The 21,694-nt window shown below is 36.0% G+C and overlaps 2 protein-coding genes across 2 annotated transcripts; both read right to left on the minus strand.

Annotated features, from left to right (window-relative positions):
• Positions 1-740: 740 nt before the first annotated feature.
• Positions 741-10,544, minus strand: LOC126969586 (pancreatic lipase-related protein 2-like). The gene is made up of 6 exons (XM_050815127.1): positions 10,444-10,544; positions 10,119-10,302; positions 4,502-4,650; positions 3,493-3,735; positions 1,870-2,200; positions 741-893 (listed from the first exon to the last, which is right to left on the minus strand). Exons 1-6 carry the CDS (start codon positions 10,478-10,480, stop codon positions 848-850), a joined length of 990 nt encoding a protein of 329 aa, XP_050671084.1. The 5' UTR covers positions 10,481-10,544; the 3' UTR covers positions 741-847.
• Positions 10,545-13,976: 3,432 nt separating this feature from the next.
• LOC126969578 (pancreatic lipase-related protein 2-like) lies at positions 13,977-20,301 on the minus strand. The gene is made up of 5 exons (XM_050815112.1): positions 20,273-20,301; positions 18,906-19,122; positions 16,217-16,611; positions 14,890-15,229; positions 13,977-14,184 (listed from the first exon to the last, which is right to left on the minus strand). Exons 2-5 carry the CDS (start codon positions 19,058-19,060, stop codon positions 14,139-14,141), a joined length of 936 nt encoding a protein of 311 aa, XP_050671069.1. The 5' UTR covers positions 19,061-19,122; positions 20,273-20,301; the 3' UTR covers positions 13,977-14,138.
• Positions 20,302-21,694: the final 1,393 nt, after the last annotated feature.

The raw sequence follows: 21,694 nt of genomic DNA on the forward strand, positions 1-21,694 counted from the left end.
CTAGATAGACTATGACAGCTGTGAATACGTCGAGAAAAATAGCGAATTTGTAGCTTCGATTTTCAGCAAACGCATGCACACTTCAACGAAGTGGCGTATCGCGAATGTAAGATGTAGCTGTCATGCACACTATAGTGATAAACCTGGCCTGTTGTAATGCGTTGCCTAACAGGAGGAGGCTCTATCTAGACGTATAAATTATCTTTAATAATAATAATAATGACACACTTTTATACTATGACATGTTATCCATACAATATTATGACTAAAGTATTAATTAAATGATTATAATACCAGTAATTAAACCAGGTCAAGGAGTTGAGATTATATCTTTATTGTATACTGAGATATAAACATGAAATCACAGTTAGGAGTTCGTCCATTTTGATTTTTATATTAATATACAATTTATATCAAAACAAATAAAAATATAAAATATAAACAATTTGCTATGTTTTTAAAGTGATAACCCTCACTTCTAGGATTAATACACAAATAAAATTTGACAACAAAATTTTATTAACGATGCGGGACTCGAACCCACGACCTCTCGCGTTGAGGGTCCAACTCTCAGGATTTTATGACGATACGTCACTCGAACGGTTAGCTCAGTTGGGAGAGCACTCGCACGGAACGCGAGAGGTGTTGGGTTTGAGTCCCGCATCGTACATATTTTTTTTTGTGTATTAACTAGAAGTGAGGTTAATCACTTTAAGAACATAACAAATTGTTTGGATTTTATATTATCATTTGTTTTTTATGTCACTTTGACACGAATCACATAAATATTCGATACATGTAATCTTATTTTGCTACAGTAATAAACATTTGTGAAATAACAAATACTTCAAAATGGAAACACTTTTCCTGTGTTTACTCGAAATATACCAGACCTGGAACAAAGTCAAAATAAATATAATTTGTCATGTACTGCTATATATATACATATACATATATTAATTTAATTTTATATTCTAATTCAGACGGTGAAGGATTGACATTTAAGGGGTACAGTTAATCTTCTTTATAAAAAAAAACACTGTATGTATGTTGGTCCCCATGTGTTTCGAAACTATTGATCAGGTTGTGATGGAACTTAGATTGAGTGTTCTGGATGCTCAAGGTTCCTAGACCAAAAAGCTACACATAAATGAAATAGTCAATTGCATATTTATAACACTAGACATAAGGAATTGCTTGGAACTAATTCTAGTAGGCTTCATAAGATACATTTTTTTTATGAAAATAAGGGACAAGACGAGCCGGACGTTCAGCTGATGGTAATTGATACGCCCTGCCCATTACAATGCAGTGCCGCTCAGGATTCTTGAAACCCCAAAAATTCGGAGCGGCACTACAACTGCGCTCTTCACCTTGAGACAAGATGTTAAGTCTCATTTGCCCAGTAATTTCACTAGCTACGGCGCCCTTCAGACCGAAACACAGTAACGCTTACACATTACTGCTTCACGGCAGAAATAGGCGCCGTTGTGGCATAATCTAGCCGGCATCCTGTGCAAAGGAGCCTCCCACTGGCTAAATACATAATAGCTTTAAGGGTAAATGTATACAGCCTGGGACTAGGTTATGATTATTTTATTGCAATTAAAATTACATTACAATCTTCTATATTTTATCAAAAAGAGCGCAAAAAAAGAATGCTGGGAGAGTTTCTTGCGCCGCTTCAGAACGAGCAATAAACTTTAAGGTTGCTCTTTTCAAGACAGATTATTACAAAATCCTATTTAACTATAATTACATTTATCAGTCAGTTATCTATCTAGTTCTACTATTACTAACACTTACACTAATAGTACTACAACAGCTAATAAGTAATAGTTATACTATCAATATATATGATATAAATACCTAAACTTCTTCAAATCGCTGTTACCCATTGGGTAAACTTCCCCAAAACATTCATCATTATATGCGTGCTCGATGTCATCACATTCGTTTCCCACTAAATGGTCGTGTAGGACGGAAGCTGCCATATATTCGTACCCTTTACTGTGAGAGCAAACATTGAACCAACAACCAGGCATGCTTGATCCGCCGTTAGGATAGAAATCCACATCACCGCAGGTCTCAGTAATACCATAGAGTGCTGCGTTTGTATGAATGACTTCAACATATAGTGCATCTGTTCGTCTTAATTTATTCTCATCATTTCTCCACAGCGGGCCAGCTGGGTCAAGTCCTGTAAAGCGGTAAAATATATAATTACGTAGGTACCATTGACGTACAATTAACAACTAGACTTTTACCTACGCACAGTTTTCGATCAGTTCTGTTCCGACCACGCTTTAAATGCAATGCCACGCAATGACAGTTTCAGTGAAAACCTGTCCAGATAACAGCATATCCAAAAAAAAAATGATGGAGTGTTGTATTTCATGCAAGTCCCCTTTAAATTAACAAACTTGTGTCACTAAATTGATGCTTTTAATCATTTTGCAAAATAATTACATTTCAATTACTAAAACAAAATGTTCTTGCCTCGTGTTCGCGTCCCAGCTTCTAATGAGCGTATATAATAGACTTAAAACATTAGTGCCACGAAATAAGGTGTTAATTTGAATGAATGTTTTAATGTTATCTGTTTAAGTTAATGTATACGTATATGCAATGCAACGCTGCTTTTTCCTGACCTTTTAATAGGGAGCCTAGTTGTTCATGTTTACGGTAAGGTTGTTTAAACTTTCATTTAACCTTCTTTTGCATAAAAAGATCCTAAGTATCCTTATTTTTGTATCAATATTTTGCGTATCTTGGCTGTAGATAACGGTTTGGATGATATTTACTACTGGGCAAATAACTAGCTTAGGTTTTATTATGAAAGGGAGGACAAACGGGTCCGCGGGTCATCTGATGTTAAGTGATCACAGCCACCCATATTCTCCTGCAACATCAGAGGAATCATAGGAGCATTTCTGGTCCTTTAGAAAAGTGTACGCGCTCTTTATGAAAGTACCTATGTCCTATCGTCCGGCAAACACCGCATAAGGAAGCTCAATCCACAGCTTGGTTGTATGCGGAAGAGAGTTCCTCGCCTATGTCTCATTCCTATGATAATCTAGTCTACTACTGAGTTTTCTCACCCAGGTTTTACTGTGAGGTAAAGAAAGTTACGGGAGTAACAGATGTTCAACTGATTGTAAATGATACGCTCTACCCATTTACAGATGACAGTTACCGAAAATGTTGAAATGGTTTGATCATATAGCATAAGCTCCGATGATGTAACCACTATTTTTCAGTTCTTTCGCACCTCAATCTTTCCCCACTCTCTCAATGAAATTCGCCGCTTAAAGGAGACGAAGTTTGTATAAAGCGATAGATAGGTCTTTGTAGAAGTAAGGATATAATATTACAAATATTTTGGTCATTCACTTGTATAGTAATCTATCCGTGGAGCGTCCTGTATAAATCAATATTGCATTTTGTTACAACGGCTGTTTTTATGCGCTATTTGCTTATCGGCCTCCACACCTGTTATCCGCTTGACTTGACCTCCAACGGTTCTTCCTGCATTGCCAACAAGATGAGCTCCTAAGCTGAAGCCAACTAAATGTATCTTATCAAAAGAAACATCCATCATGTTCAGCCATCTGATAAAATCTCCGAGACTTTCTCCAAGAACTGGCACACCTCTCTTGGCTGTTACATAGTTTTTAGTTGCTAACGAACTCCAATCCAGAACAATTACATTTACATCGCCATCTTTTAAAAATGCTGTAAAATTAAGTTATATTTGAGTTAATCATTTAAATTCTACATTACTTAAGGATATGTATTTACTCATATATTTATTGGAAAATAAACAGCTTACGTTATGTACATATATTTACACATAATTTATATAACGCAAGCCAATAAAGTTTCCACTTAAATATAAACAAAGTTGGAGTGAATATAATTCATAACATACTATTTGATAGATAATTAAACATAAGACGAAAAAAGTAAACAAAAATACAAATTAAACAAAATTGATCAAATTTTTTGGTTGGACATATTTTAAGGATATTCTTTAATTTTATAACAATTAGTTATATAATTGGCTAAATATTTAGAATTAAGTCTTAAGGAATTTTTGGATAAACAACTTAATCAAGCGCTGACGTACTATGTACTAGGCTTTTAATGGCACTAGCTACAGCCTAGTTCAGCGCTGATATCGTCTCCAGTCCCGTTGTCTTGCCTAAACGGCCCAGTAGCTCGACTGTCACTGTTATTGGGTTCAAATTGTTGAACCCTGTCACTCGGTCCAGTAACAGGCTCAAATTCTCATTTTTCTTATAACAACGTAGCTTAGTGCTCCATGTCTCATACTAACTGAACATAATTTACAATAATCTACGAATAAATAGCTACACAATAAATGGCAACCAAAATAAATGACGGTACATACTTTAATTCACGTGAGGCTCGCTCTTGTAGGTATTGTATTTAATATTATAGGTTAAATATATTAATGTAAGTAATATTTCTTAAATACCATCGGTTAGCATCAAGTTCATTTCATTTACTCCATTGCCAAACCAACCGTGTACTAAAAACACAGTATCTTTATGTTTACTGAAGTTCGATTCCAAAATAGACTCAGTATCTTCATAAATCAGTATATTGGGTGTTGTTGGGTTTTCTCTGTAACAAGAATTTGTTTTAAGATAATTATTATTAGAAAACTCACAATGCGCGTGGTAACAGCTATATTGTTAAAACATTATTCTTTTTTTTCGCTCGTGAATACTTTTAAGTTTTTACTGTTCTGTATAAAAAGTACTCATAATACTGTTTACTGGGTGGCCGAGAAGTTGACGTCCAAAGCTTAAATTTGAATTTGGCTCATTTTATTAGCCAATGTTCGGGGAAGTTTTTAAAAATAGTTAGAAGCCATAGGCTCCCCATTTTATTTTTTTTGATACCTTGAACATTTTCATGAATTTAGCTGGAGCAGTTATCTTGAACTTACGGCTCAATTCTAGACTAGTTCCGCATTGTCTAAACTATTCATAGTTTCTTATGTGGTTATTGCAATTGTAGTTAATAATTATCAACAGTAAAATTAACTAAAAGTGTTCAAAAAAATTTGAAAAAAGTCCTAAACCACAATTATGTGAAAAAAGCGGATAAAAGGGGAAAAAATTATTATCTCCTAAACTACGCAAAATCGTAGAACATACATTGGGGTGATTCGGATACTCATCACCATGAGGCTTTAAAATTTTAACTTTGGACGTCAACTTCTTGGCATGGTATGCAAACTTCATTTGAGTGGCACTGAGTTTCTTGCTACTTTTTCTCATTAGCTCAAACCTTTACGCGGTAGAGAAGGTAGAGGTTTAAGAAGCGGTAGATTCAATAAGAAAAATATTTTTTTTGACATTCATAAGTGTCATTTCCGTGAACTACATGAATAAAGTGAGTTTGATTTCAGAACGATTTGTTCCTGTTTCGCCCCGGGTTTTTGTCCCACATTCCTGATTCGTCCCACGTTGATTTTTATTCCTGTTTCGTCCCACTTTTTAAAATGTTATTTTTGTACAGCCAGAAAAAAAAATGTGAATTACAACAATACTCTAGATATATATAAGAGCAATAGTTTACCCGAGACCAAACGATGGCATGAAAGGTGTTCATAAACCTATTACAGGATATTATGTTCTTGAAGATTGCGGCACAGCTGTCTTAAGTTGTCTCAAAAGTATAAAGATAAAACTTGGCACAAAAATATCATAAACGGACCAAGTACATAGTACAATTATATTGATTCCGAAGTCCATGCATCAAGATGAAGGTGGAGAAAGCGGTAGATAAAAGTTAGGATTTAAAGCCATAAACTTGCTTGTTTAGCGGGCACACGTTGTACAAGTTTTTAAACCAATTTATATAACAATTTGAATAAGTAAAATTTGAATTAGCTAAAAGGCTCCTGTTTCCATTAATTGATTTCTGGTATTGAATACTAACTTGTTGAGTTCATTAATAATATCTATAGTCAAACATATGATTTTTAAAATATTTTGTATGCTGTCCGTACAAAACATGTTGTAAAAGACATAAATTACTACCCGGGGCGAATAAAGAATAAAAAGTGGGGCAAAACAAGAATTTTTTGTGTGGAGCGAAACTTTGCGGGGCGAAACAGGAACAAATCTTCAGAACATTGTTTACTAAATTTAACAGTTTTTATTATAATTTTTTCGGTTCATGTTGTTTTGTTTTGTTGTATTAACTCAAATATGATTAATATTTTTATTGCTAAAAAATCTTTATATTATTTTTCTTCCCGCATGGAATAAATAATAGAATTATGCTTCTCAGTTCTGTTTCATTATCACTTAATTTATTTTTTGTCATAAAATACACTTGATTTAGAAGCCTTGTATTTCTTTACAAACGTTTAAGAAGCCTGACATTTCAGAATCTGATAATCTGACCTAAAGTCAACATACAATTAAGGACGTCAATGTGAAGGTGACGTATTATTATTATTATTGTTGGGAAAATGATTCTTGTTGACTGTAGAACTATTGGGGGCACTACATGTGCTCGGACGCAGGCCCTTGCGATGACTATGCTCATCATGATGAGGTAGTTAAGAGCAAATTTAAAGATTTTTTTCCTTGCATAATCGGAGTTCTAATTTGTATCTTAATTACATCCTCCAGGAAGACACTAGGGTCTTCAAATCAAATCAAATCAAAATCACTTTATACTTTATATATTAGGTAGGTCACGGAAATGACACTTATGAAAGTAAAAAAAATAGTTTTCTAATTGAATTTACTGCCACTTCGTAAAGGGTTGAGAGAAGTGGCAATATACTCATTGCCACTCTTTCAAATCACAATTGTACACAAGTGGGGTAAGTCCTCTACCTGGATATTGAGAGCCAAAGGTGATGTAGGAAAAAGAAAGAGTGTTCGTGGCAAGGCGAAGGCTTTCGCTCGCTTTTGTTCGGCGTGGTTCTTTATATGTGGAGAAGTCCTAACATGACTATGAAGCCCTGTTAAAGAGCCTTCCGGATTTCTTCTTGAGTTTGTTCAAGTTTGAATTCCACCAAAGTACTTTCCTGTTCGGGAGCTGTGTGGAAAGTGGGCAGCTAGCCTCTTAGGCGTCGGTGATGCCATCCGTGGTAACTTTCACTGCCAATTCTAGCTTATATAGGGTTCTGATACACTTTGGGACGTTCTCCAAATTACTCCTGAGTTTATCTTTGTAGACATTACAGCAGGGGCGTGCATTGGTTTTCTAGCAAGGTAGGCACTGTAGATCCAACTAGTCGTAGTTGAGCTTTGGAATATGCAAAGATTGCTTACCGTAGGTATTTAGTATCTAGCGTAAGGAAAAATTTTATGAGTGGGCGCAGTTCAATAGAAGTTTGGTTATAAACTAAATTTACTTCAACACTAGTGCTATAATTTAAGGTTTATAACGAGGTAGGCACTGCCTAATTGCCAATACGATATGTACGCCCCTGCATTCCAGTTTGTTTTCTTTGGTCCCTAGACGTGTGTATTTGGTTTTCAAGGCAAGCCAAGAAGTCCTATCCTATGTGTCGGTGATCTGATAACGAAATTTCATCACTGACTCGCCGGTTTAATAGTCGCAGAAGCATAACATACATATTCTAAAAGTGTTTTTAGTAATTTCATAATGATTTAAAATGGAATAGAAGTAGAAAAATAAATATATTTATTTACCATAGCGACAATAACATATCATATTCTAACAACACTTGGTAAACGTCATGAAACTACACCAGTTCGTAAAGGGGCTATGTCAAAGAGAAGAACTGATAAGAAACTCCTTCTCCATCTTTCAAATAACTTGACCTGGACAAAGCAAACGAAAAGCCAAGAAAAAACGAGCGGAAAAGACAAGATTGCCGTCATGATATTAATAATGGAAGATAATTGCACTATATTTTTAAGTATTTCAATTAATTTTGATAAATCTTATCAAAAATAGTGTCGATCAAAAATAAAATCTGCTAAGGCTTTACTATCGTAAGAGATTATTAGGTTTGTTAGATCTCATCAGTGTGATAACGGCGCCGGCGTGAATGAATCATTTTTTCCAAACTATTCAATTCAATGCGAACTTCAAATAGCTCAAGATAATTAAACCGTATTATAAAATATAAGCTCTCTCATAAGGTCCATAATTAGCGAACACGTCTGCGTTCTGTTTGTCACCACTGCCTGGAAACGCCGCTGCACATAATGTTTGCTCCACAAAACGTAAGTTTTAATGATGTAGATGTGTTTTCGTGTTCCTCTAAAACTTGAATTCAGAATTCAACAAACCTCAGCACAAACATAGTACCTTGGTAATCACCTAATTTCTTCTGAATTCTAGCAACGTCTACAGTTGTGTTATGTCATATTTATTTATTACTAGCTTTTACCCGCGACTTCGTGCACGTGTAATAGTTACTTTGCGCAGTATTTTTTATGTTTTAATATACTGACTTTTCAATAAACTGCTGTGGTAATACATTTTTATAACCTACTAACTATAGAACTTTCATCCCCCTTTTTAACAAATATTTATTTATTTCTTATCATATGCCTTAATACAAATTTTCATGTTGTCATCTTCGATAATGACGAACTTTCATACAAATTTCCACCCCCTATTTCAACTCCGCCAAGCCTTTTATTCGCGATAAAAAATAGTCTAAGTCCTTTCTCAAGCTCTTGTCTATTTCCACCCTAAATTTCATCAAAATAAGTTTAGTTTTGCCGTGAACAAAACAAACTTAGATTCACATTTATAATATACTAATAGGTGTACACAGTGAGAAGGAGACATACCTATCTACGAGGGGTGGCTGATATAAAATCTACTTTGTTAAAGAAAGTTTTGAAAATCGAACTGGCCACGCTTATTTTTTTTCGTGTTTTTTATGAAATTTGAGCATCGAGCAGTGATTAAATTCCTAAGTAAAGAAGGAAATACGCCTACGCAGATCAGAGAGCGCATGTTAAAGGTGTTTGGTAATTCAAGTCCTTCTGAATCCGTCATAAAGTTTTGGTCGAAGCAATTTAAACATGGCTGTGAGAGCCTGGAAGACGACGACGAAAGGTGAAGAACCTGATTCTTGCCGATCGGCGAATCAAGCAGTGGGAGATAGCCAGAGATGTGGGCATTAGCAAGGAACGAGTTCATGAAATTATTCACGAACATTTGGGCATGTCCAAGGTGAGCGCGCGTTGGGTCCCTAGAATGTTGACCCCCTTTGACAAACAAAGGCGAGTAGAATGTTGTCAGGCATTTCTAGACCTGGTCAAAGGTAAAGAAGAAGAGACTATCTCTCGAATTGTGACCTGTGATGAAACTTGGATTCGCCAGTGGGATCCGGAAAGCAAACAAGAGTCAATGCAATGGAAATTTAAAGGAGAAAAGCCGCCAAGGAAGTTCAAGGTTCGGCCGTCGGCTGGAAAACTAATGGCCACCGTATTTTGGGATGTCGATTTTGATGATAGATTATTTGCCTAAAAATACAACAATGAATGCTGAATATTATGCAAACTTGCTTGACCAGCTTCGTGAACAAATCAAAGAAAAGCGAAGAGGCAAACTCAGCAAAGGTGTTCTGATTTTACAAGACAATGCTCCTGTACACACAGCCTTAACGGCGAGGTCAGCCCTGAGCAAAAACGGCTTCACAGAAATTAACCATCCACCTTATAGTCCAGATCTGGCTCCCTGTGACTATTTCTTATTCAAAGATTTAAAGAAAAAATTGAGGGGTCGCAGATTTTCGACGGACGAAGAAATGAAGGAGGCTGTGACTGACCATTTTGACGAGCAAAATAAAAATTACTATTATAACGGCATGATGTCACTTATTTGCAAATGTCATAAGTGTATTTCACTTGCAGGAGACTATATAGAAAAATACAAAAAAAACTAGCCATCAAAGTCTTTTCTTTCATAGTTAGGTAGATTACTTATCAGCCTCCCCTCGTACTTATGTCATTATTTCTATTTCACTATGTCTATTTTGTTTTTAAGGATATGTCGGTATTTATTTCCAAATAAATTAATAAATAAATAACAGTCTTTGTATAAAAATATGATCGTATCAACTAAATTATTACCTCGTAAACAGCCAATAAGAATATTTTCTTGGTCCTCTTGTTAGTTCTTCAATAAATTTCACATCAACTGTTTCCTCTATATTCACAAAATGTAATAAATTATCTCCATCGCCGGGAAAATAAAAATACTTCTCAGAGTCTTTATTTAATGTAACAAAGTCTGGTATTATGCTGCCATGACACGCTAAAAATTAAAAAAAAAATGTAAGCCCCAACGTTCTTTGTTCAAAATGAAATTGAAATGAACTTATACTTATTCAATGCAAAACTTATACTTTTAAGATACAACTAACTAATTCAGGTTTAGAAATAATGATATATCTACCTATATGCAGTCCAAGAAGAAATAAAAACGACAACATTTCGTTCTAAAGTAAAATCTTAAAGTTCAAACGCTTTTTGTCAATCTGTGTCGTCTGTTCGACCTATTAAGGATAACTATTATATCCAAAACTTATTAATAGTTAACACAATAACTGCACAATTTAACTATCAAGTAATCGAAAATATCAATTATTCAGATAGCATTGTTTGCTAGTTATCTTTCATGTAATCTAAATCGTTGTTGGTCGGATTATTTGATAAAAACAATTATGTTTTTGAGAATGTGTATAGTTATACCTATATGTTAATTTTGTTAAATTATTAGCTAACAATTGAGTATTGAAATTATGATTTTAAAGGGGAATTGTTTGCGTTAATATTGACTAAGCAAATTATTATATGCTAAAGTATAATAATGTAAAAGAAAATCTTACCAAAAACTGTTCATGTAAGTGTTTATGTAAGGGCAATTTTTTATTAATTATACCTCCACACTTATTATTGGGTTTGATCGTGTATCAAAACTTCTGAGAGTTTATGCAAGTGGACAACAAGCTCCCTCACTGGGCGCAGCATACAGGTCATTGTCGACGGTTATTGCACGAACCCGAAGCCCGTGAACAGAGTTCCCCAAGGCTGTGTGCTATCTCCTACACTGTTTCTTCTGCATTTCAGTGATATGTTGGACACCTCCATCACACATTGCTATGCAGACGGACAGCACTGGTGATGCCGTATACACGGGCCATGCAAGTCTCTCTGGGGAAATCGTCGACCAGTGCCTTGAGAAACTTGTGTCTTCTATCGAGTGACTTCTCTCTCGATATGGTCCAATTTCACCCCCAGAAGACTCAAGTTTTGCTCGTATACCACTAAAAATACCCAATTTTCGTATAACCGCTCTTTTACAACACTCCCTTAAAGCCTCGCCTAGTATCGGAATACTGGGTCTCGAAATCTCGAGCGATTGCCAATTCCGTGGCCATCTGGAGGGCAGAGGGAAATTGGCTTCGAAGAAACTGGGTGTCATTAATAGAGCACGGCAATACTTCAAACCGGGCCAACATTCTAGCGCTCTACAAAGCTCAGGTCCGGCCACACATGGAGTATTGCTGTCATCTCTGGTCTGGTGCACCTCAGTATCAGTTCGAACCATTTGACCGCGTACAACGCAGAGATGCTCGAGTTGTCGGGGATCCAGAGCTCTTTGAACGCCTAGATCATTTGGCGTTGCGTAGAGACGTTCACGCTTCATTGTGTGTCGTCTATCCCATCTATCACAGGGAGTGTTCCGAAGAGCTGTTTGACCTGATCCCCGCCGCCGAATTCCACCTTCATGACACGCGACTAATTAGGATATCATCTCCACCATCTGGATGTGGGACGTTCCTCCGCAGTGCGAACTTCAAGGAAATTTCTTCCACGTGCAACCAAGCTGTAGATTGAACTTCCGTGTGCGGTATATCCAGAACGATACGACGTGGGTTTAAAAAAAGCAACGCTCCTGTGATTCCCCGGTGTTGCATGAGAATATGGGCGGCGGTGATCACTTAACATCAGGTACTCTCGTTTATCCTCTTCTTCCATTATACGTTTTTGTGGCATATTAACAGCCGTATATTTTCTTAGGTTATCTTTGACAAAAACGAAGTTTGATTTTACCATCAAGAGCTTCACGAGACTGTAAGACTTGCGTATATCGTTTAAATTTCAACTCGATATATCAAAGCGCTCCCGAGATAAAGGGTCTTGAACAGATGGACGGTCGGACAACAAAATGATCATAATTGCGTTCCGTTTTGTCCTTTTGAGGTACCTTAAAAAACCAAAGGTTATATGGGTATAGCGCTTCAGATTTGAGAAATAAAACAATTATTTCCGTTTTAATTATATTCATATTTGGCGACTCTTACGATGGATGATTGATGACATCCGTTTTTAAGTATTAATAAAATTATTATAATCATCTTGTTATTTAAAGGTAACTTTATCTTTCCAATGTATGTCGTACCTTGGCGATAATGATTTTGTCATTTCGATTGATTGATTTTATTAAATTCTGAATGATAATTATAATATGTTTACTACACGGCCAAATTATCTGTGGACCTCGTTGGACTGTGAAGACCCCCCCTGTTCCCCCTACACCCCGTAGCGCTCGTCCTATTGCGTCAGTACGGTTTGTAGTTTACATTGTATGTATTTTTACATGTGAAGTTGTGTTGTTGTGTTTGTTTTTGAAGTTTTCGTTGTTACCTTTGGACTTTTGTTTTTAATTGTTCTGTATGTTCTGTTGTTCTTTATCCCTGGTATAGTTCTAGTAATATATTAAATTTATAATGGAAAAATAATGACATTTTGTATTTAATGCAGATAATTTCATTGATTTTTCATCATTATAATAATAATAATCAGCATCAAAACACGACACCTTTACATCAATCAATAATACAGAAAAAATAAATCGTTGTATGTTTTTATTAATAATAATATCCTATAAATATATAGTGATGCTCTTTTGCACACCGTAACAAAGCGACGATGTGACGTCATCGACGTCAGGGCCGGAGATAATATAGCCGGGTATTACAAATAATATAACAATGATATCTTGGGGAATTGCCCCAATTTACGTAAGAGCATGCTTTTGCGAGTAAAATACTGGTCAACGCACAGGTTCTCTCACTCAAGAAACAAGCTATACTCTAATACAGCTTGTAAACTCCATCTGTGTTATTAATAATAGCAAAGAAAAATTATTTAAAAAAATATTTTATCTTGCCTTTGTCACAACAGAATTAAAAGACAGGGAGAAGTAATATTAATCTTGGAATAACTTTACAATGCGTTTATTAATAAGACAGCATGGATATTAAAGGCGTAACAATTACTTTCCTCTTTTAAAACTACCTACATTTCTTTCAGGTTGTTTGGCCCGTATAACTGCAGAAGTAAGAAGGGCCCTTCACTGTTTCTTGAAAGCCTGCAATTTTGCGTCGACGAATCTATACATGCATATGATATCATAACAAGCTGTTAGGTTTATAGGCACATTACAACTGTCTCCACACTTTAAATTACAAATTATTTTCATTTTGTGTCAAGACTTCTATGAGAAGACTGCGTTTTAGGTTGAGATCTAAAATGAATGAAATAAGAACATAATTTGCCTCACAGCTGCAATGAGTAGTTGGCAATTTACTATGATCTGATATTATGTTACATCTACGTTATTCATGTGTTTTAGGTCACAGAGAGCTTAGAAAAACAGCTGTTAAGGGTTGCGGGATGCATGGTTTTTGCGAAAACTTAGCACTTCAATAATTGTATCAAGATATAATGAAAATTCATTTCTGACTTCACTTATTCATTAGTGACGACTTAAATGTCTCGTTCAAAGTACAGTATAGCCATAAAGTATCACTGTGTAGAGCGTACTTAGACTTTGCTCAAACTTTACTTACGTAAAACTTAGCTGAATGTGATAAAACGCGGACTTGACTTTTCAGCTGTCAAATTCTTTCAGCTCAGCATTATTTCAGCTGTCAAATGACTATAAAATCGAAATCAAAGATTATGCTAACTTTACACTCAGATATAGATCTCAGCCTTAAAGTGTCTTTAAGAAATATTAGGAGACGCGAGAGCACCATCTAAAGTTATTGAGCATACTGATGTAGATATTTCCGTAGATTACTAATACGGCCAGACGCTGCTAGTGGACAGACCATAAATGCCGTAACTGAAAAATAAACATTATTTAAAGAAATTTGTCGGTACACTTATAATAAATATAGTACTTAATAATTATATTATTTTCTACCTTCGATGAATGCTATGTTCATGTGATTTCTATGGTGTTAAAGAGAGGGTGCGCGGCAATGTTCACTTAACATCAGATGACCCATCCTGTACGCTCGTTTGTCCTCCTTTTCCATAAAAAAGAACAAAAGTATTTATTTTAAACCAACGAAGAAAAGAGGTTCTCAATTCAACTGTATTTTTTATGTTTCTTACCTCAGAACTTTCTACTGGGTGAACCAATTGCTGTAGGCACCCAAGGTAGATTTGTAACTACCTTCATAGGTGAGATTTGCTTGTGTCGCACGCGTGACGTTACCAGGCGAGATGCGAGAGCGGGAGAGGACACCGATTTCAAAAATAACAATAATATTATAGTGCCGTAATAATTTAATTGACTTTAGGTAGTGTTGTATTTTGATTTCATTTTACTTCTAGAACTCTCAAAATAAGTTGGTTGTTAAGTTGTAGAAGAATACGCATTTTTTTTACAGAATAATATTACTTATATTGTTTTAGAATAGCTATTTTTGAATTCGGTTGCTTTTTGTTAACTTTTTTATATAGATATTTGTATCTAATATACTTATTGTACTTACTTCAAATGATTACCAATAAAGTACAGTTACAGAATGTATAAAATTACCCGGTTTTGTTAAGATTTCCATTTCCCATATTGAGGGCAGCACCGGTACAGAGATTGTTGAGTGCCTGAGTCAGATTTATGCATCTACGTCCAACGAAATGATCGGTGAGTATACTGGACGCATATAAGGCGTGAGCTCGACTGTGAGAGCACTGGTTGATGTCCTCACAGCCAGGCTGGTGCCAGCCAGCGTTCGGATAGAAGTCTGTGTCTCCGATAGGGTTAAGGATACCCATTGCAGCAACGTTGGTGTGAATTGCTTCCACATATTGCCCATCTGTTGCTCTGAGTGCGTTGCTACTCAGGAGGGCATGCCACAGTGGGCCCGCTGGATCGAGACCTAAAATTAATAATTCTTAATAAAAAAAATTGTGATTTTTTCAGATAGAAAGCCTGTTCAATACAAAAAATACAATTTAATCTATATATGAAGAGGGACAGAAAAAGCACCACTTTTCATTTGTAGGTATTTTGTAAAATAGCATCTTTGATGAGTTGGTCGAACTTGCTGTTAAATAAACACCGCCGCCCACATTATCTTGCAATACCAGAGGAATAACAGAGGAAATGAGATGTCGTATCGTCCTGGAAACACAGCTCAAGGAAGTTCAATCCACGGCTTGGTTGTACGTATGTAAGTACTTTATTAGAGTAATTTTAAATTAATAAATTCGTCATGATTTCACCATGTGAGGATATTAAAGTAGGTATGGATTACATGTCCCGTCATTAGTCCATGAATATATATTAAAAATATTTACAACACTTTACTATTTATATTTCGAATTGCAGTTACTGTAATATTTTACTCGAATCGGCTTTATAAAAAAAAAGTAATAAAATAAATTCCAGAGATGGTAACAATTTATTCAGGGCCCGTGTTGTACGTGATTGTAGGTGTGTGGTTTAATTCTTGCTAAAATTGAAACATCTTGTGATCATTGTGATCGCATTATTAAACAGGTTGCAAGAATTTATGATGCGCATAACAAAGTCAATCAAGTATACAGCGAGTCACTGAAGATACTGATGAGGAGGCAGATTGAGACGTCCCATACCCAAGTATGAATTGTGCCAATGTAACAACAACAAAAAAATAATTTGGAACCTTAGCCAAACCATCGTAATATCATCCATTCCCGATCAGTCCCGATCCTTTTTTGACTGAATGTAGGTGTTAAGGTATGTACAATAGTTCTATTTACAATTTTATAACGATTAGTAATGATACAGTACATATTTTCTGTTTAATTAAGATGTAAATTTTCATATAAGTAACAATAATGTCTTAGTGAGAATAAAGTTTAACTAACTGTTTTATGTATACCTGTGACTCTTCTAGCCCTCCCATCGAGTGTTCTTCCAGCGTTGCCAACAATATGAGCACCAAGACTGAATCCTACTAAATGAACGTTGTCCCATACGCCACCACCATTTTCTATGAGCCAATTAACAAATTCTCCTAAATGTTGGCCCACACTTGGCACCCCGGCAACAGCTGTGACGTAGTTAGCAGCTGCTAGCTCTTGCCAATCAACAACTATAACATTGACGTCAGTAGTTGCTAAGAAGGCTGCCGTGATGCGAGTGTTCAAAACGGAGTTAACGCTTCCTGACCAACCATGAACAACCACCATTAGCGGACGGTTAGCAACGTAATTTGAATTCCTTATTGTGCTTACATCACCGTTTATAATTAGTTGTGGATGTGTAGGATTCTCCCTGTTGAAACATAAATAAAGTGTCTTTATTTAAATAAATTATACTACTTTATGTGATTGTATATAATGAAGGGAAATAAATACGAGTATTCAAATTCCTAATTATGTACAGTTACATGGTCGTTCGGCTTCTTACTTACGTGCAACATTAGTCAAATTTGTTTGCAAATTGAAATTCTATTTCGAACGATACGTCACCTCGTCTGATATTAGAATAGAGGTCAAATCAAATTTCTTTGTTTTTCAGAGATGTTTGAATGAAATAATATCATCAAAATAGATGTTATTACTTAGCAATAATAACATTGTCACAGATAAGATATTTGTTTTAACAAAACAGTCTATTTTTATGGTGCTCATAATGTGAGGTTCTTGAACGCATCATGTAGGGTTTATGATATTTGAGTATATACAAATATTTAAGTAATCATAATCTATGCACATAACGCTATAAGTCCTAATAACAGGATATTTAGCTTATCCTTCGAATAGATTCTATGGCAGTAGTAACGTAGTGTAGTGGGCGCCGAGTGTGCTTTAAGCTTGCAGAGAAGTTGAGACTCCTGGAAAAATCTCGACCTAGCTGTACGGTAAAGCTAAGTGAAAAAGGCGTCCCCCAAAGATCTCCACGACTATCGGTCCTGCGCTGCCCTCATCCAACGTATTCCGGCGATCTTGACCAGATCGATTGTTAGTAACAATACGTCTTCCGGTACGTGGTTGCCATTCGAGCACCTTCTGCCCCACCGGCCATCTGTCACTTGTGACTTTAGTTCTTTTATGGATCTCTTCATGGGAAGCTGTATTGAGGTCATAGAGTATATGGCTTAAGTCTTCCGTTATCATACACTGACCCACTTTAAGGTGACGTGTGCCGGTGGTGGGAATAAAGGCACCTGGACTACGCCGTCGAAGTGATGCTTCGATGCGATGAAGCGGTGCATGGGTTATGTAGTGAGCTAGCATCGCGTTCACGATAGTTATGTCGTGATCGGAATCGACTATGTTTGAGTTCATCATATTGTGTGCTTCTTACTCAAGTGCGGTACTACATGCTCGCATGCCTTCCTCACCAACGTGTTAGCAATCAAGATCAAGCGAGCGTTGAGCGTCACTCCGAAATGTTTAGCATTATTAGTCCATGGAATGGTACTATTTTTTCACGCTTTTAAGTGCGACCTACCGAAGCTTTCCACTGCACGTATATTAACTTCAATACTCCGTTTTCTGCACCAGTCTCCGAGCCCATCTTACAGCGTCTTGTAGTATTTGCAAAAGCATGGAGACGCGTTAAGCGTGATAATATAGAGCTTTGTCATTGCAGTGTTTTTAGGGCGAGCTGGGCGTTCTGAGATATTTGTTGGTGTTGGCTCTCACCACTGAGCTCTCGGCTCGATCCTCACCCGCCACGTACCAATGTCTATTCAATTTTCAAATTCATATGTACATTTATTGTTTGTAAGGTCAGCAACGCTCTTATCATTCCTCTTGTGCTACAAGAGCGTATGGGCTGCGGTGATTACATACCATCACGTGACCCATATGCTTTTTTATGGAAAAAGGTACGGGTTACCTGTAGTTATGTGATCACCTTTGCTCACATTCTATCGCAGGGATCACAGGAGCATTTCCGGCCTTTATGGAAGGTGTAAGCGCTTTTTTTGAAGATACCCATGACGTATCTACCCGGAAAAAACCGCAATAGAAAGCTCATTTCAGAGCTCGGTTTTCACGTTTTTTGTTATATAAGAGGGGGCAAACGTGGAAAGAAATTCCTTGAAAACCGCACTGTGGAGCAACACCCCACATCCAGATAGTGGGGATGGAATTCTAATTTGTGGCGTATCGTGCGAAGGTGGAATATGCTTTAACTCAAACAGCTTTTTGGAACGCTCCCCGCAATGAATGCGATAAAAGACACACAATGAAGCGACGTCTCTATACAACGTCATTTGATCCAGCCGTTCACACAGCACTGGATCACGGACAATTCGAGCAGCTCTGCGTTGCACGCGGTCAAATGGTTCGAGCTGATACTGGGGTGCCCTAGGCCAGAGATGACTGTTGTTTGTCCTTAAACTTGCTTATATAAGGAGTCATAGTTCGTGTGTCCTCTCATCCGTAAAAAGGGAGGTATAGAAGAGCTATCAGTTGGTTGAAATTGCCAGAATTACTCTTCTTTTCTCTCATCTTTTGATTGAGTCATCAAAGAGTTACTTTCATATCAATAATATTTGTGTTAATTATGTCATAAGAATTATAATGATACTCTTGTATGTTAAAAAAAATTCAAACCTTGTAAATAGCCAATAGGCATTATTTGCTCCGTTTTTAGAGTTTAAAAATTCAATATTTATTGGTTCTTCCAACTCCATATCACTGGGTATCACGTCATCACTACTCCACACGTTACGATATATGTTATCATCATCCACCCACATGCTATCCATGTTATTCGCTATTCGATCATCGTTATCTTCAGATATCCTTGGCTTGGCCGTTGCAGATAGAACTAGTAAATAAAAGAATTGATTAAAATAGCTTCCAGCGATAAGAACTCGGAGGCTTCAAAAATAATTCGAAATACTTTAGAGATTAATGTACAGCTAGAATTTACAAGAACCTTCAAAGTGAGCAATAAGTTTTTTGTTTTTAAAAATCTTATCAGGAATATCGTCCGCATAAAAATCTAACGGCTTTCAAATAAAGTTTTTTGATAGATTTTTGATAGAAAATGATCATAACTTCACGTGAAATGGGAAAATTTGACTCGCATTACTTTAATATCTAGTATTCTCAAGAAACTTCCTGATATCATCAGCCGACTGCGGTGTTCTTGGTTTGCTACAAGTTAGGGACTTTCAAGGTTAGAGCATACTTCCACTTCAAAGACTGAGCATCTCTAGACTTCTGGAATTGCTGACATCCATGGGTGGCAAGTTATCACTCCCACCAGGTGACCCACACGACGATTAGCCCCCATCATACTACGATAATTTATACGTGTAGATAGACTCTTGCTGATAGACAACCGATAAAAACAGGCCAGATTTAATACTTTAGTGTGCATATTAGACACTTTGTGTCAGTGTGCGTGCATTGCTCAACATAGAGGTTAAATCTAAACCCAATTTTTTTCGGCGTTTTCAAAGCTGTCATAGTCTATCTTGATGTGTAAATGATATACGATAGCATGAAAAAAATGACCTACACGCAAAGAAGCTTCTAGAATTCAACTTGTAAAGGACCTAGTAAAGTAAACAGCAAGGAATTAGTAAGAAAATAAAATAGTTTCCAAAGCTTGTATCTTTGTAAGCTGAACTAACCTGGGTAGTAACTTTGAATAATGATAACAGCGTAATATGCCTATAACAGTAAACAATTAGATTTAGACGTAGCACAGTAGTAAAATGACCAACGCGTAACGACATGCGACAGGACTTCGTTAATACTACGCCCGTCACCGATGAATTGTCTCGTAAATATAAATAATACTACCGGTACTCACAACAGTACAAATGCACTATTGTTTTGCGGCATGTAAGGTGCAGTAGCGGTATTGCCCCGAATGCATTTGCACATAAAACTTATTAGTGTAGTAAAATGATACTTTGCAACAATAAAATATACATATTACAAAAATTTGTTTGTAAAATACAGACCTGCTGCGAAAATGATGGTCAATGTTGCGATTTTCATATTAATTAATGAAAATTAGGCAAACATACTTTTTAAAATAAATCTTTATATATCGAAAAACTCCAGATAAGAGGATTAAATATAATCGCAATGTTTGCGATATTTAATAAAGTAATAAAATTTATCAAAAGTGACAATTTTAATTGCAATCAAGTAAGTGATAATCAGGTTATACATGTATTCTACTGATGTTTCCGTTGTAGAAATGATAAAATCATGCATGTTAAATGTATCTTATAAAAGTTATCATGATATAACTTATGATACGAATTCTAATATAGTTTATACATAAAAGGCTTTAACCAATTCTACAAACCAAATAATTGTAATGCGGAATGTTATTCAAAAATTTCCGAGTCATCACCAAGGCCAAACTTATACTTTAAAATTTCAGCAAATAAAAAAATAAAAGAAGTCTTTGAAGTCCAGAAATGAACACAGAAAATGTTACGAAATTATGCAAAACATTCTATCCGAAATGCAATCACAGAATCTTAAACGCAAGAACGGCAGTATTGGATGGTACTCAGGCCTTAATTGAAGATTGACGATAGAAAAAAGCAAATGGAGTAGACATCAGAGAGCTTATAAACTTGTTTGCCCCAATCCAGGCAAACTGCAACCAGTTCATAACAACGATCTCAAAATATGTAAAGAAATAGAGACACACGCAGCGAAACATGACTTTGGATATCTTTATAGTAAATTATATTTCAAATTTTTTTATTACAAAACTCTGCCTGGACTCCAGACTAGAAAACTCTCAGATCTGGACATTTGGAAATGTTAGTAAAAAAGTGGTAACAAATTAGAACATATCTCACAAACATGGAAGAGTTACTGTCAATGATACTCACGTCGTTTTTAAATAAAAATAAAAATTAAAAATGGAACAAGATATGGTTCTGTCAGATGTAAGATCCGATTAAAACAAGAAAAGCTATGAGCAGAGATCTGATAACCATTGAGCCAATAAAAGCTTTAAGAGAATACGGAATCACACCTTTCACATCATTTGTAATATAATGTGGTAGACAGGAGTGTGGTTATGATGACCTTAGAGCCACTTGGAGCTTGCCACTTAAATGCCTTGAATTGCCTTATTTCTCTAAAATAACACGATACCAAAATTTTGTGACATATTCTGAAATAACGGCTGAAAGGATATCTGTCCGAGAAAATTTCACCAGAGCACTCGTTAGATTATAGATAAAACTCAGAGATCAACAAGCGATCATGCGTGTGAAATTAAAAAAAGTTTTCTAAAGGTTTCAAGTCTGCAAAATGGCAATTATGCTGGAAAAATTTACTGAGAATGGGCATGCTAATAATACATTTTGCACCTTCTAAAGCGTCTTACGAAGAGTGTCAAGCCTTTTTTCGGT

This window comes from Leptidea sinapis, chromosome 18 (genome assembly GCF_905404315.1).
Source record: "Leptidea sinapis chromosome 18, ilLepSina1.1, whole genome shotgun sequence".
In the NCBI taxonomy this organism is placed as follows: Eukaryota; Metazoa; Arthropoda; class Insecta; order Lepidoptera; family Pieridae; genus Leptidea; species Leptidea sinapis.